A 13,822-nucleotide genomic window follows, 5' to 3' on the forward strand; every position below is an offset into this window, starting at 1 on the left:
ATGCCATATCATATCATATCATATCATACAGAGCTTCCAACAAAAGTAGCCACAACTGGTGTCATGAACAGGATCCAGGAATGTTGCAAACCCAGAAACCTCAAACACTGAATTAAACTTAATGTGTGAAAACCAACCATTTCAATCTCATCACCTTCATAGAGACTGCCTGAAAGCAGTGTAAAGCATTGTAAAGTGTTGTCCAAGAAACGATAATGAGAAGGTACTGGCAAAATTCATCTGTGATTGGATAGGTACATGCAAGGTAAAATGTGCATGGGTGAATGTACTTGTGAGGGCGGGGAATAAAGGCAGATGACAACTGCAAAGCACTCCCACAAGTCAGACTCATAGGGCCGTGACAACTTCGAGGTAGCCCTATGAGGTGAGGAATCCAAAATCAAAGTAACAAAGTGATCCAGCAAAAATAAACTCAGCATCACAGATTCTTTAAAAAAATTATCTTGCGGCAACCCACAATCTCAAAATCCAGGTCCAACATCCAAATCGAATGCCTCCTACAGGAGATCCAGAACAACGAACTTGACTCAGCGGTCAGGAGCATATTTCAAGACCTCCTGGAAGAAGATTATTCCCCGAATATAAGATTCAATAGGATCCACAGGGTGGGACCCCGCAGGCAAGAGCCGGGGTCGAGGCTGAGAGAGGTCTTGGCTGCTATCCACAACTTCACAGTGAAGGTTTTGATCGGGTGTTGTTGTGGGGATTTCTGTTTGCAAACATGGAACAGTTGGGCTTTGGAAACAAGCTCTTGGCTATGGTTAAAGCCAACTACCAACATCCTCTGCTCCAACTGGCCGTAAACGGACAGCTAACAGAGCCTGTTATAGTTCAACAAGGCACAAAACAAGGCTGCCCCCTGTCACCCTTGCTTTATCCGATACACCTAGAGCCCCTTCTGGCTTCGGTAGGAGCCTGTGACAGAATAGAGGGAGTGACGTTCGGGGGAAGAGAACATAAAATATTTGCAGACGACATGCTACTTTCGGTAACCCGTCCAGAGACTTGTCTGAGGGCAATAGATAATGAGATGGGGCAATTTGGGGCGGTGGCTGGGCTAAAAGTAAATGCACATAAATCGGAAGTATTAAACCTGACTGTCCCAAAGGAAGCGGAAAAGGAGCTCAGAAGGGGCTCCGGATATAGATGGGTCGAGAACACTATCACTTACCTAGGAATTAAACTAACTCGATCAACGGAAGGGCTCTATGAGGCAAACTATCCGCCCCTGCTAGAGGCTGTTAAGAGTAAACTAGTCAACTGGGGTCCTCTGGCTATATCCTGGCTAGGCAAAATAAATTTACTGAAGATGGTGATGCTCCCCCAGCTATTATAGTATTTTTCGTCCCTCCCATTGTGCGTACCTCCATCCCTATTTAGGGCAATCCAGAACCATACAAGCAGATTTGTTTGGAACAACAGAAGTCCGAGGGTAGCCAGAAATGTCATGATGATGCCCAGGAGTAGAGGAGGGCTGGGGAAACTGGATATTAAGGCCTATTAGATGGCAGAGCAAGCTAGAGTGATTAGAGACTGGCAGATGGATGATCGGGGCAAGATCTGGCTACCAAGGAGGTGAAGGCAGCAGTTGACACCCATTTCATCGGACAGATGTTTGTGAATGAGGTTGGCAGGGCTTTTGGAGAAGTTGTCACAGGGCCATAGGGGTTGGCAGCGCTTTTGGAAAAGTTGTCACAGGGCCATAGGGACCTAGATGGGAGGAGAGGAGAGAGTGGTCAGACCAAGGGAGAGGGGTGACCAGTGGAGAAGAGAGAGGGAGTTCGGAATGGATGATGGCATAGAGCGTGTGTCATGCAGAGTGGGTTGGACTAGAAGGAATAATGGAGAGTGATAGGGAGGTCCAGAGGTCAATGAAAAGGGTGGATGCTGTGCATGGGGAGTTCAAATAGATTTTGAAGTCACCCAGGAGTAGCCAGTTGGAGGTGGTAGAGAGTAATGAGGAACAGAAATCGGCCCAGAAATCAGAAATTGTTCCATTTATTGTCTCTCCTTTGAATCCCAAATTCTCTTCCACTTCTTTTGTATTGATTTCAAATGTATGCATGGCCTCGCTCCACCATATCCTTCTTAGTTTTTGCATCCCACCCTCTTCATTTTCAAGCTCAGTTTCTTCTTGCCATTTCTTAGCCCCTAAATACTGCAACTTTTTACCCATTTCTATTGGATCCCTTCCTCTCTCTGATCACTCGCAATTCAAAAATGTCTTATTGTCCTCTTCACGCTAGCCTTGTTATGCTATGTATATTGGTTTAATCACATCTTTTGTTCCGTCACTTCATTGCTTTGGTGAAACCCCTTTATAAAGCAATAAAATACAATACTTTGGCGCTCTTGTGGGGTGCTCAAATTTCACAAATGAACAACACTCATAACATTGCTGTAAGCAAAGTGCCTAAGGGAGCTGTGACGAATCTTAGGAATTCATCCCTTCTCCCCAAGAGGGAGTCCCCTACCCCCCAAATGAGGCTAGGGAGGTAAACCCGCTGCACAAATCCCTCCAAAGTGGTAGAAGCCAGCAGGACCTCACCAGGATAGACGACCCCTTTGGGGACAAGGACTCCCATTCTCAGGAGGAACTCCCTAGAAAATTGACATCAGTATGTCTGCCTGATGACAAAATCTCAGAAGAACAAGTTGAAATCTGTTATTGCCATCCTGAAACAGAACATGTCTTAGTGAAATTCCATTCTACTGGGACGAAGAAGAGGCCCTATGGAGGCAGACAGAACCACGTAGAGACAGAGAAGAAGGAATGGCTTCTTACGCAGGGAAAGCTCTCCAGCTATGTCATTCTAGAGGGGGAGGAGTCTGGAGAATCAAAAACAAAGCCTGCAAGGTTCAAAGTGAGACAAATGATGACTGCGAGCAGTTGAGACTTGACCTGCAGTGGTGTGTCAGAAGTGCTATGGTAGGAAGCAAATGACCCAGCATGAAGGAGATGCACAGCGTCCTGAAGAGACTAGAGAGAGAGAAGCACTTAGTTGTGGCGTGACCGAGGGAACTCCATGGTGGACCAGAAGTCCAACCAGCAATGCCTAGACCATCTCCATCCGGCGAGTTCGGGAAGCATGGAAAAACCCGAAGTACCAGAGCGCCCATCAGGAAGAAGCAAGGAAAGAGAAACCGGTCGAGATTGGTGAAATGCCAGTAACAGAGGAAAGGAAAGCGATCCCTAGCCCGTGAAGAACCCTGTGACGTTAACCTTCACCATGGAAGGTAAAAGGGACAATCCCTTCCCCAGGGAAGGGATTGTGAATCATTACTGGAATGCTCCTACTCATCCCATTTACAAGAGTAAAGATATCATAAGAGTGAATAAAAGTTATTATTGGACTGCTCCAACTCTTCAGTCATGAGAGCAAAACCATTAAGAAGAGTGAATGAAAATCATTACTGGAATGATCCGAGAGATATGAACAGAGTGAATGAAAATCATTATTGAACTACATCTATTCGTCACAGTTACAAGAGTGAAGATATATTAAGAGTGAATGAGAATCTTCAATATAATCAAGGAAAAGAAAACACAACACAGGTAGTAAAAGGAAGTCTCAAAGACAAATATACTGGAAAGTATCTAAAGAAGTATCAGTCAGACCAAGAAGTTTCAAAAGACAGATAAGAGTCAGTCATACAAGAGACGTGATAAGAAAACAAACTTTGGGAAAGTGCCCCAGACACTTGAGAATGGAAGGTTCAAGGCAATTGAACTATTAAGAGATATTCCCAAAGGAAACAGCAATTGTTGGCAAAGTAGCTAAGAGAAAGAGAGAAGGATCAATCATTATAAGGAAAACACAGAAAAGAAGCACAAAGTCAACACTTTTCTACATGTACTGTATGAACTGATAAGAGGGACTACAAGAGGTTATCTGAAGATCATTTATTGAATAGTGATTGAAAGTCAAGTCAGAAAACCTCATGAGAAGGGAGAGGTATTCTCCTTTATTTAAGTTGTTAGAGATAGTGGTAGGGTCAGATAGGTTACAGTTGGACACTGGACTGTTCTTCATTTATATACATTCACTGACAACTGATGAGCACCTTAGCTGGTCTTGTTAGGTAGGGAAGCCTCGTAGAATAGAGGAAGACAATCTTTATCTTATTATTCCATAAAATCATGAGTGGAATGTCTATTCAGAGTCTGTGTCCTTCTTCTGACCTATCACAGAGCACTGTAGTAGGCAAGACTGTAGGGTTATGCTCACATTGACACCATCCTCTGACTTCATGAGCGTATGAGGCACTCGTGTAGAGACATCCAATAGAGAAAACCTGGTGGTGGGTCTTTCAAAAACCACAAACACCTCTTAAGGTGCTTATGAACCATGTATCGGGCTTCACGTGAGCAAGTGCCTATACACTTGCCCAGGTGAAGAAAAAAGTCTTTCTTTCCCCCTCTCTACCTCTCACTAATCCACTCCTCCAACTCCACCCGCCTCTACTCTCTTCTCTTCCCTTTTCTATCCATCCTATGTCTTGTGTTCCTTCTAGGCCCCACCTCAACTCTTTGATATTACCATTCCCCTACCACTCTATTGCTGCTCCTTCTACACTACTACTCCTGCCTACTGCCACACTACTACTAGCATTCTTTCCCAATTCCTATTCAGGCACTCTCTTTTCACTCACACAAACACTTCACAGACACACCTACACGTTCTTTTGTAGCACCATTTGTTCCTCTCTCATGAACACTCACAACCAGTACCATTGCACTCACTAACCAATACCTCACCTTCTGCAGAAATCCGCTGCACACTCCGCTCCTCCTTCTTTCTTTGCTCTTGCGGGGTTCTTGGTTTGCCACCTCCTCCTCCTCTGACCTCATCTGAAGGACCCACATCTTCCTGCTTCCTGTTTCACTCTTTATACTTCCTTTCCCACTTTCATTGGCTCCCTTTCTCTGAACAATCTGATCCTGACTTCCCCACCCAGAAGGTTTTGCAATCAGACAAAATGTTAAAAAGGAGGCTCAGCTTCACCCGTTCCCCACGTGGCTCTGCCGTGGAATAGCTGTGCTGGCCCGGACCGTTCCTTTTTCCAAGTTCATGTGAGGGGTAACTCAGCCCCGTGATAAGAGTCTAAGTTGGGCCCTGGGCCCCTTTACCTCCCTAGTGGTGTACTGCTTTGGTTGCATCTCCACTGTGTTTGTGTTTGCAGCTGGGAGTGAAGCACTGGTGGCCTTGTCAGTGCATAGGTGTCTTTCTTTCAATGCCACCTCTATTTCTTCCAGCTTGCTGTCTGCTTCAGGTGTTGTTTTGTCGTCGGCGGGGAGATGCCCGAGGGTTGCTCTCACTTGGCCAAGTCTCAGGCTCTGGCATCTTCATGTGTATAGCGAGCAGCGCTGGATGCTGGCTGTCTTCTGGTACTGGCTGCTGCCCATGTCTGATACGTTGATCCTAGAAAAACCACAAACACTCTGGTGAGCATCTTGCGTAAGAGGCCTAGCCTAAGACAAAGGTGTACTGCCCTAGACAAATTGGTATAAGGAGGCGGGGCAGGAATTGGGACCCGCTTAACTGCCATCGTCCCCTCCAGGGTTAGGACTGGCTCTCAAAGGCCACCTTCCCCAGTCCAGGAGCGGCTCCCATCCCCAGGGTACTGACCTTGTCACACTACCAAGTTACATTATACTGAACACCAAAGGTATTAACCCCAGCAGGAGAAATGCCTAACCTAGGTCCAAAATCTGTCCAAGAAGATTTGTCACTGAACTGGAAACATATTAACCTTTCTCCTGCCAGCAGCCATTGCCCAAAAGAAAACCAGAACAGAAAACCAATGTAAATGCTGATACTAGCCCCAATCTAGGGAGAGGGTTAGCCATTTCTATATCCTGGACCACTGGCACCTTTGATCCTTCACCTCTTCCCATAGGAGTCCATCAGGCTCAGTATTGGCCCACTGCTTTTCATGCTTTACAACTCCTTACTCTGCAAGCTCATTTCCTTCTTTGTGTTTTCCTAGGACTTTTTTGCTGAGGATACCCAAATATTTATTTTCATTTTAGTATTATACAGTTTACAAGAAGCCTTTCACATAATCAGCAATAGAAAAACAAAATTAATAAAATAAGCATATACATTTTAGTTTCTACGTTATACGGTTACCACTCAAATACATAAATGTTAAAAAATGAATACAATTCCACAAATTTGAAAATTAATCTAAAAACTTGAATAATACAACTGATTTAATTGTAATAGTTATACTAGGTATCACATGTATTACCAGATGCCACACGCAGCCAAAAACTCTGTGTTTAGTCAATCGTCATCATGAAAAAACCTTGCAAAGAAGATTATTTAAAGAAGGGCATTTAATCTACAGATGTTGCAGTGATTCTGGTTTTTCAGTTCCACCTCAAGCCATGGTTTCTTTATTTCTTATATTTACTATTTCTCCTGTGTGTCAGATATTCATCCTAAAACTAAGAAATTGTGTGCACCAATAGGCATTCGGAAACATAATTAAATATTTAGGGAATACGCCAAGACTCCTAATATCCTATAGAAAAAGAGTATGAAGTTTGAACCTCAGTATTGATTCTCGGGTGTCACACAAATCATGACAGTCCCAATTTGTATCTAATAATTGAGGCTGGTGTAAAGTTAGGTGAGTTGAATGTTTTTTTCGCCATGTGTGTCCTTCGATTTTGTTAAGGTCTATACCACCCATAAAATGATGCGTTTTGAATCCATACATGATGGAAGGAATGCCTTTACCTTATAGAAATCAATTAAGAGAGATATAGAGAAATATACACAATATCTTCCTTTTCCTTCCTTGATACGGACTTCTCTCTGAGGATCTCCAACTGTTTCTCCTCCATCTGCCACCAACTAGCTCTTTGCTGTATTATTCTCATCCACTCTAAGGCAGAAGACATCTATCTCCCAACTTATTCTCTTTGACCGTGACTTAAGGCTCCACCATTTCATCATCTCTGTGACCATTGCTGCTAGGATCAATATCCCTCACATCCGCAAGAGCTGCCACCACCCCACCCACCATTCTACAAAAACTCCTTTCTCGACTCTAGTTTACATGCACTTTGACTCCTACTCTTGCTTGACTCCTTTTCTCCCCTTGACAAAATTCCCTACTTTGCCACACATGCACTATAAAATCATTTTTGCTTCTCTCCCACCTTACCCCCACTGTCCTCATGTCGGCTAGGTTTCCATTCACCTTCGTGCCATCTATAGATTTGTTCTTCTTGTCTTCAACCCAATTCACAGTCTCGCCTCACCCATCCCAACCTCGTTACCTCCATCTCCTGCTACTCTCCTCTCACGCTTGGACATAGCAGCCTTCTCAATTTATCAGTCCCTTGCATGCCCATATTCACCCTTTCACGTCTGCTTTTTCTCCCTTCTTACCACTGGAATTTCATTACCACTGATATCAAAAACACCACCAAAATTCAACCTTTCAAATCAACCTTCAAGCTCCCCCTCCATCACCTGAAGGAGAGCCCACCCTTTCCAAAAACATAATTACCCTAAACCCAGCCACCCTACTACCACTGCACTTTCTTTCAACTGGTTGTAAATATCTCTCCCTAGCTGTCAGAGCACATGTCTATCACTGGTCTGTGTTTTGTTTTATCACCATCAGTTTATGTGCAAACTATCCTCTGCTTTGAAATTTTTCATAAAACACCCACAGTCAGCGCTGTCCAGTGTAATGCATATTACTCCGTGCTTCTGATTAAAAGGTCATGTCCTCAGTCGATAAAAATTCAAAACATGCTTGTTTGTTCATAATTTTTGAACTTTTGTGCATTGATATGCCAGAAAATGACCATATAGGATTGCACAATGTGAGTCTGTCCAAACATTCCAAATGGTAACTGTCTGTGATTAATTGGGTGGATAAGCAAGACTTTGACAGTTGTATCCCTCGCCTCAACCAATCCCAGTGTGATTACCATGTCATTCAATTCTCTTTTGAAAAAACTTGGAGGCACCTCCTTCTACCACTTAGCCACACAAACCTGGAACAACATCCCAAAAGAAATAAGAAACACTGAAGATCACCTAAAATTCAGGAAATCACTAGAAACTTGGCTCTACAACACCACAGACTAAACCAGGAGACCAAAACTGGAAAAGGATGACTAAACCAAAAAGACACGGACACACGGACCCGAGAGAGTAACGCCCACGGCACCTGGACGGGTGACACCGGCTAGACTGGAACACAGGCGATACGCATAGAGACTGAGTCAACTACCCCAGACAATCCCACCAACACTTTCGCCCGCCCCTTAATTATTTACCGCCAAGTACCACATGGGTGTGGAATTATCGAGATATTGGCAATCACCCCACTACCTGAGAGGTTGTCATTGGCAGGTGCAATGGCCACAGGAGTATGAATGGAAGATAAGGGGAGCTATGAGAGAGCATGTTAGAGGCGGGAGCTAGAGGAGTAAGGAACCTGTATGCCAGTCAGAACCAGATCAGGACAGAGCCACAACAGAGGAGACCACGCAAGACGAGCGCTTCAATTCAGGACAGAGACGCAAACTAACCAACCTCTACTAACAATCTCCCTTTCTGCATACACCTCTCAAACTCCAAACCGAACACAACCAAAACCTACAGCATAACAAACCGCACAAACTTCACTACACTGCAACAACAAAACAAAATTACACATAGCCTTGCACAACAGTACACGACGACTACCGGCCGCAAACACCCCAGGCCCAGCCAACGGACCCACCGGGCTGAGGCCGCCAACAGCACATCACTGCACTCGTGCACTTTTCCTGCTTCCTCCCACTAACTCAACCTCCCCTCCTGTTTCAGAGCCGCCAGAGTGCCAAGGGACCACTCCGGTGGTGATAGTGCGCGGTACAAATGTCCTTTAACATTAACATTAACATTAATTGGGTGGATAAGCAAGACTTTGACAGCTGTATCCCTCGCCTCAACCAATCCCAGTGTGATTACCATGTCATTCAATTCTCTTATGAGCATCCCTCACTGACACTTCTGTGGCATACTTTCATTCCTGCACGGGCCTGCTCTCTGGTTTTCATACACTTTTTTTAAAGCATAATGATAGCCATTATGGATGTAGCAGCTGTTGGTTCCATGGACAAAATTGCTGTTCTTTATCATTTCTCGCTGTTGCCTCCTGGGCAGAGTAACTTTGTCTTCAGCTAGGGGTGTTGCTAGGCCTGGAAAAGATCCGGTCTATGCTAATTGTAGCCCCGGACTTCTATCCGGGGCTACAACCAAACGACCCGGGGCAATAGCCCCCCAGCTGAGCCCTAGCAACGCCCCTGTCTTCAGCTATCTGACACTGCAAAAATCACTTTTGTCCCTGAAAATCCAGTAAGGAAATTGGGGCATTTGTAAAGCTATTGAAATACACAAATTGTATGGCTATAATCAAACACTACAAACATATGTGCTCTCTCTCTTCCCCTCTGTTTTTCAGGTTCTGATACCCTGCTTCTGGAAACAGGGTTTTTAGGAATCTTCTTATGCCCGCTCTGGACACTCTCAGTGTTACCCAAAGACACCCCAACATCACGTATCATCATCTGGGGATTCCGCTGGCTCATATTCAGACTCATGTTTGGTGCGGTAAGTGACTTAACTATTTTTTATTTCAGAGATCACCGAAAGAAGCCAGGTAGGTGAATTGCTTTAGAACAGGGGTGTGCAGCCTGTGACTATCCAGATGTTTTAGACTACAACACTCATCATACCTCACCATTGATTATGCTGGCTAGGCCCAGTGGGAGTTGTAGTCTAAAACATCTGAAGCACCAAAGGATGCAGAACTCTAATTTCGATTCTTCGAGTTACAGGTTATATATAGACCGTGCTGATGAATGGTGAGCAATCTCTGCAAAAAAGACAGTAATGCATTCCTGTACATTGTTCTTTGAAACATTCATAGATAACACTGCATAGGGACTGTTGAGCCAGATGTGTCAGTTTGCAGATGATACAAAGACCTCTCATGAGTTTAATGACCCACATGGAATAGGAAAATAAGATATGGTTTGTTCCTAAAGTGGCCTCTGGGAACTATGAAGTGTGCTGATATAAAACTAGCACATCATAGCACTGGATGAACTGAGGGGGAGATATCCTCTGGGCGTAGGTACAGGACGGGATGTGACATCTTTACAGTCTCCAAATAGTAGCAGGATGTATTTAGGGTGCCATATTGGATGATCTAATAGTGTCTAGACAATATTACCAGGTTTTAGTGCAGAGGGGATTTTGGATACTTCACAAGAGTTGCCCCGACTCTCCGGATGAAAGGTGGTTAAGAGGTGTTCCCATGCTATCCCATCAGGGAGGTGTCCAGCTCTTGCTGCCTCAACTATAAAACAGCAGAAATGGAGCAGGCACTGTCCATACAAGGGCCACAGTTTCTTTTGGAAAGTCATATAAGGGAAGAGGCTCAATAAGGTAATAATGCAGACAATTGAAGAAAGGCTGTGTAACGAGACATGGAAAGAGATGGGCACCTTCCAGATGGAATGCACAGATGTTCATATAGTGCTGAGCATGCTAGCTCCGGAGAGCACAACAACATGATTCCTCAAGGAGGAAGTGGAGTCTCAGGATGCACACCATGAAATATTGTTTTAAAGAAATGGTAGTGGATGCATCAAACTACATGAAGCAAAGTACATTTACCAGAAAAAAAGCTGACCATCCATGTTATGCAATGAAGATGCTGGACACTGTCAAAGGCATGGTATTCCTGAGCAAGGGAGATTGCTAGACAAGATGGGGTGCACTGTCCCTTACTGCTAGAACATGTGAGTAATCTAAATTGACCTACTAAGAATAGACTCTGCCAAATGTATTAACATCTCTTTTTTATGGAAAGGATCTTTTTAAAATAAAAAAAGTGATGGTGTTGGTTAGCGGGAATGTAAAATGCCAATATCTGAACACAATAAATGTATTGTTGTTGAGTTAACAATGCTACAATATCGGGTCCGGTATTCCTGGTTGGGTGCCACATTCTGTTTCTGGTGCAATTCCCCAAAGGTAAGGCACACAATGGTTGTTAACTCTGTAGAGGAGGAGCCAAGTACCCCTACTCCAACCCGCGCCGCCCATATTACCTGTCTGTTGGAAACCAGAGTATGAGACATACACGGAGCAGTTGAACAGACAAAGAGCAGAGTATGGACTCTGTGCAGTACCAGTGAAAGTGCCCATACCTAAGAAGATATGGGAGGCAAGGTACCTATTGAGAAAACCATACCATACCCTTTATATTCATTACTTTCTTTAGGGTATTTACAACAACTGGGATGAGTATGATTAGTGCCCAGAGGCTCTTCCTGCCAAGTTCCCCTGATGGGTCTCCTGCCTCTCCTGTTACCTCAATTCTGATGTATTGGCATCACCGGTTCTTCCTATGGGGTCGTGCTGCATCTTGCCTCGTGCTTGCCGGCATCTTTTCAGCTGAGGGCTTCCCATGGCTCTCCGGTCTCTCACCAGCTTTGAGCCTCCTGGGTTCCACCGACACCATATGCAGGTCTTTCTTTTGTTTTTAAGGTGAAGTACTGGTCCCTCACTAGCGTAGAACCATAGTCCTTTGTCTCTCTCTTATGAGCGTTCTTCCTAACTTGCTCAGTCTTTTTAGACCCAGTATGGTTGGCTGCCCAATGGGTAATCTTTATTTCTGGTATCCTCTTCTTCTCAGTATGTTTGTTTTCTGATGGTGAGTTGGTGTGACATTACAATAACAAACATTGACTTGTGGAGGATGTTTCTTCTAAAGCCATGATAGTTTCAAGGGTTCTTCATAGAGGGGTTTAGGGAGTTCCTTAACGGAACGGATGTCCTTGTCCCTAAGAGTGGAGCATCTCCCTATGAGGTCCCGCTTACCGCCACCCCTAAGGGGAATGTTGCCTAGTGGGCTCCACTCCATAGTCTAAATGGGAAGGGCTCTCCTCTGAGAAGTAACGAGATGCTGCGAATTGTCACATCATCCAAAGCATCCTTTTTTGTAAAGGTTACTTTTTCTTTTGCCATTAGTAGTATCATTCCTTTTGTCCAATCTCCATGCATCGGTTTTTCTGAGCTTTCCAACTTTTTTCAAAATTAGCTTTTTTGATATTATCAGGGCTCTTTATATCCAGTATTTTGATTTATACAAGACATGTGGGATCTTTGATAGTTGACTCAAAATACAAACTAAAAGGCAATCATGGAATATTACAATTTGTGATGATTTCCATTTGATGTATGACATCATCCCAATATTCTGCAATGTTATTGCGTTCCCAAAGCATGTGTAAGTTTGTTCCTATTTTAATTTTACATGTCAAACATAGATCCAAGTGTATGAGTTTGCATTCTTTCAGTCTTGATGGTGTCCAATATAAACGGTGGGTGATTCTCTGCTGAGTATATCTAAATCCACTTTCATTTGAAACATGTGTTTGCATATTTTCAACCAGTTTCCTGATACTGGTGAGAACATTTAATTTTCCCCCTATGACCGATCCAAACCAATATTATGAGTACTAGGTGACAACAAGAGATAGATCAATGAGGCAGACATAGGATGTATTCTCAAGAGGCAACTCAAATTCAAGTTCATCCTGTAGCTTAGCTTTCATTGGAAAAAAGATAGATGTAAAAGTGCAAGTCAGTATTCTGTATCTTTGGCCTTCAGACGTACGCCACTTACACTTAATGCGTAGAACGCCAAAATCCATCAACAAGTTTCCATTCTAAACATCTTTCAGTTTCCATACACCAACCATCTGCCAAGAGCGTCAATGTATTGATTTGTTTTTCCATTTGATCGCCAAATGTTTCCAGAAAAATGACTCATGTGATAAGGCGATCTTAATCTCCATTTCTCTGTTAGCAGTTCTCCAGACTTCTACAGTATCCCAAATTGTTGGTGGAACAATGTTGGTCTTTCAAGGTTTTTCCCATTGTTAGTAGGCAGTCAATGGGTGGGGAAACACTGTGCCTTTCTCAATGGGTATCCATGCTCTGTTAGATTTGGCAAGTGTATAAATCCATCCATGAAATTCAAGTTAAGTTTATGCTGCATGATAATTTTTTATGATAGGGAATCTGAATCCTCCTCCTTCATTGGCAGTCTCAAGATTCTCATTGAAATTCACAGCCTTCACCCTGCACCACACATGAATTAATTGAATATCTTCTATATATCTTTCAATAATTTCTAAGGGAGAGGCAATGGGAGGATTCAAAATAGATAAAGCAGTTTGGGAAGTAGAGACATTTTGATGGCACCAATTTTACCCCATACAGTGATATTAAGCTTTGCCAATATTCTACATTCAAATGTAATATTTGTAAGTGTATCTTTACATTGTTCATCAATAAATGTGGAATGTCATTTCTAATCTGAATTTCTAAATATTTAAATCCATCTTTGGCCCACCAGAGATGTTGATTTTCAAATATGTTTCTGAAACATGACCTTGCTATTGGGAACATTTTAGTTTTTGATAAATTTACGTTGGAAAAGCTACCATAATTCAAAAACATTTCAGTTAGGTTGTAATAGGACTGTTCTGGGTCCGACATAAAAATGAGTAAGTCATCCGCATATAATAGCACTTTATAGATATGTGAGCCACAAGCGATGCCCTTAGTTCCTTCATGTGAATGAATCAGTATTGCAAGAGGTTCCATATAAAGATTAAATACGAGGGGCGACAGTGGACAACCTAGATGAGTTCTGCAGCCTATTGTAAATATTTAAGATGTAACTCCATTAACAAGTATTTTAG

The 13,822-nt window shown here is 43.3% G+C and overlaps 1 protein-coding gene across 3 annotated transcripts in view; it reads left to right on the forward strand.

Annotated features, from left to right (window-relative positions):
* Window positions 1-13,822, forward strand: part of LMF1 (lipase maturation factor 1) — a 2,253,577-nt gene that overhangs the window by 90,816 nt on the left and 2,148,939 nt on the right. For 2 of the 3 annotated variants that reach the window (XM_069647257.1, XM_069647260.1), the window contains exon 1: window positions 9,507-9,650. In XM_069647257.1, coding sequence (XP_069503358.1) covers window positions 9,639-9,650 — 12 coding nt within the window. In that variant the 5' untranslated portion in view covers window positions 9,507-9,638. Of the gene's footprint in view, window positions 1-9,501; window positions 9,651-13,822 lie in introns of those variants that run through there. The other variant, XM_069647258.1, reaches the window with a different exon arrangement.

The sequence above is a fragment of the Ambystoma mexicanum genome, chromosome 2q, assembly GCF_040938575.1.
Source record: "Ambystoma mexicanum isolate Mex_15411 chromosome 2q, UKY_AmexF1_1, whole genome shotgun sequence".
Taxonomy (NCBI): Eukaryota; Metazoa; Chordata; class Amphibia; order Caudata; family Ambystomatidae; genus Ambystoma; species Ambystoma mexicanum.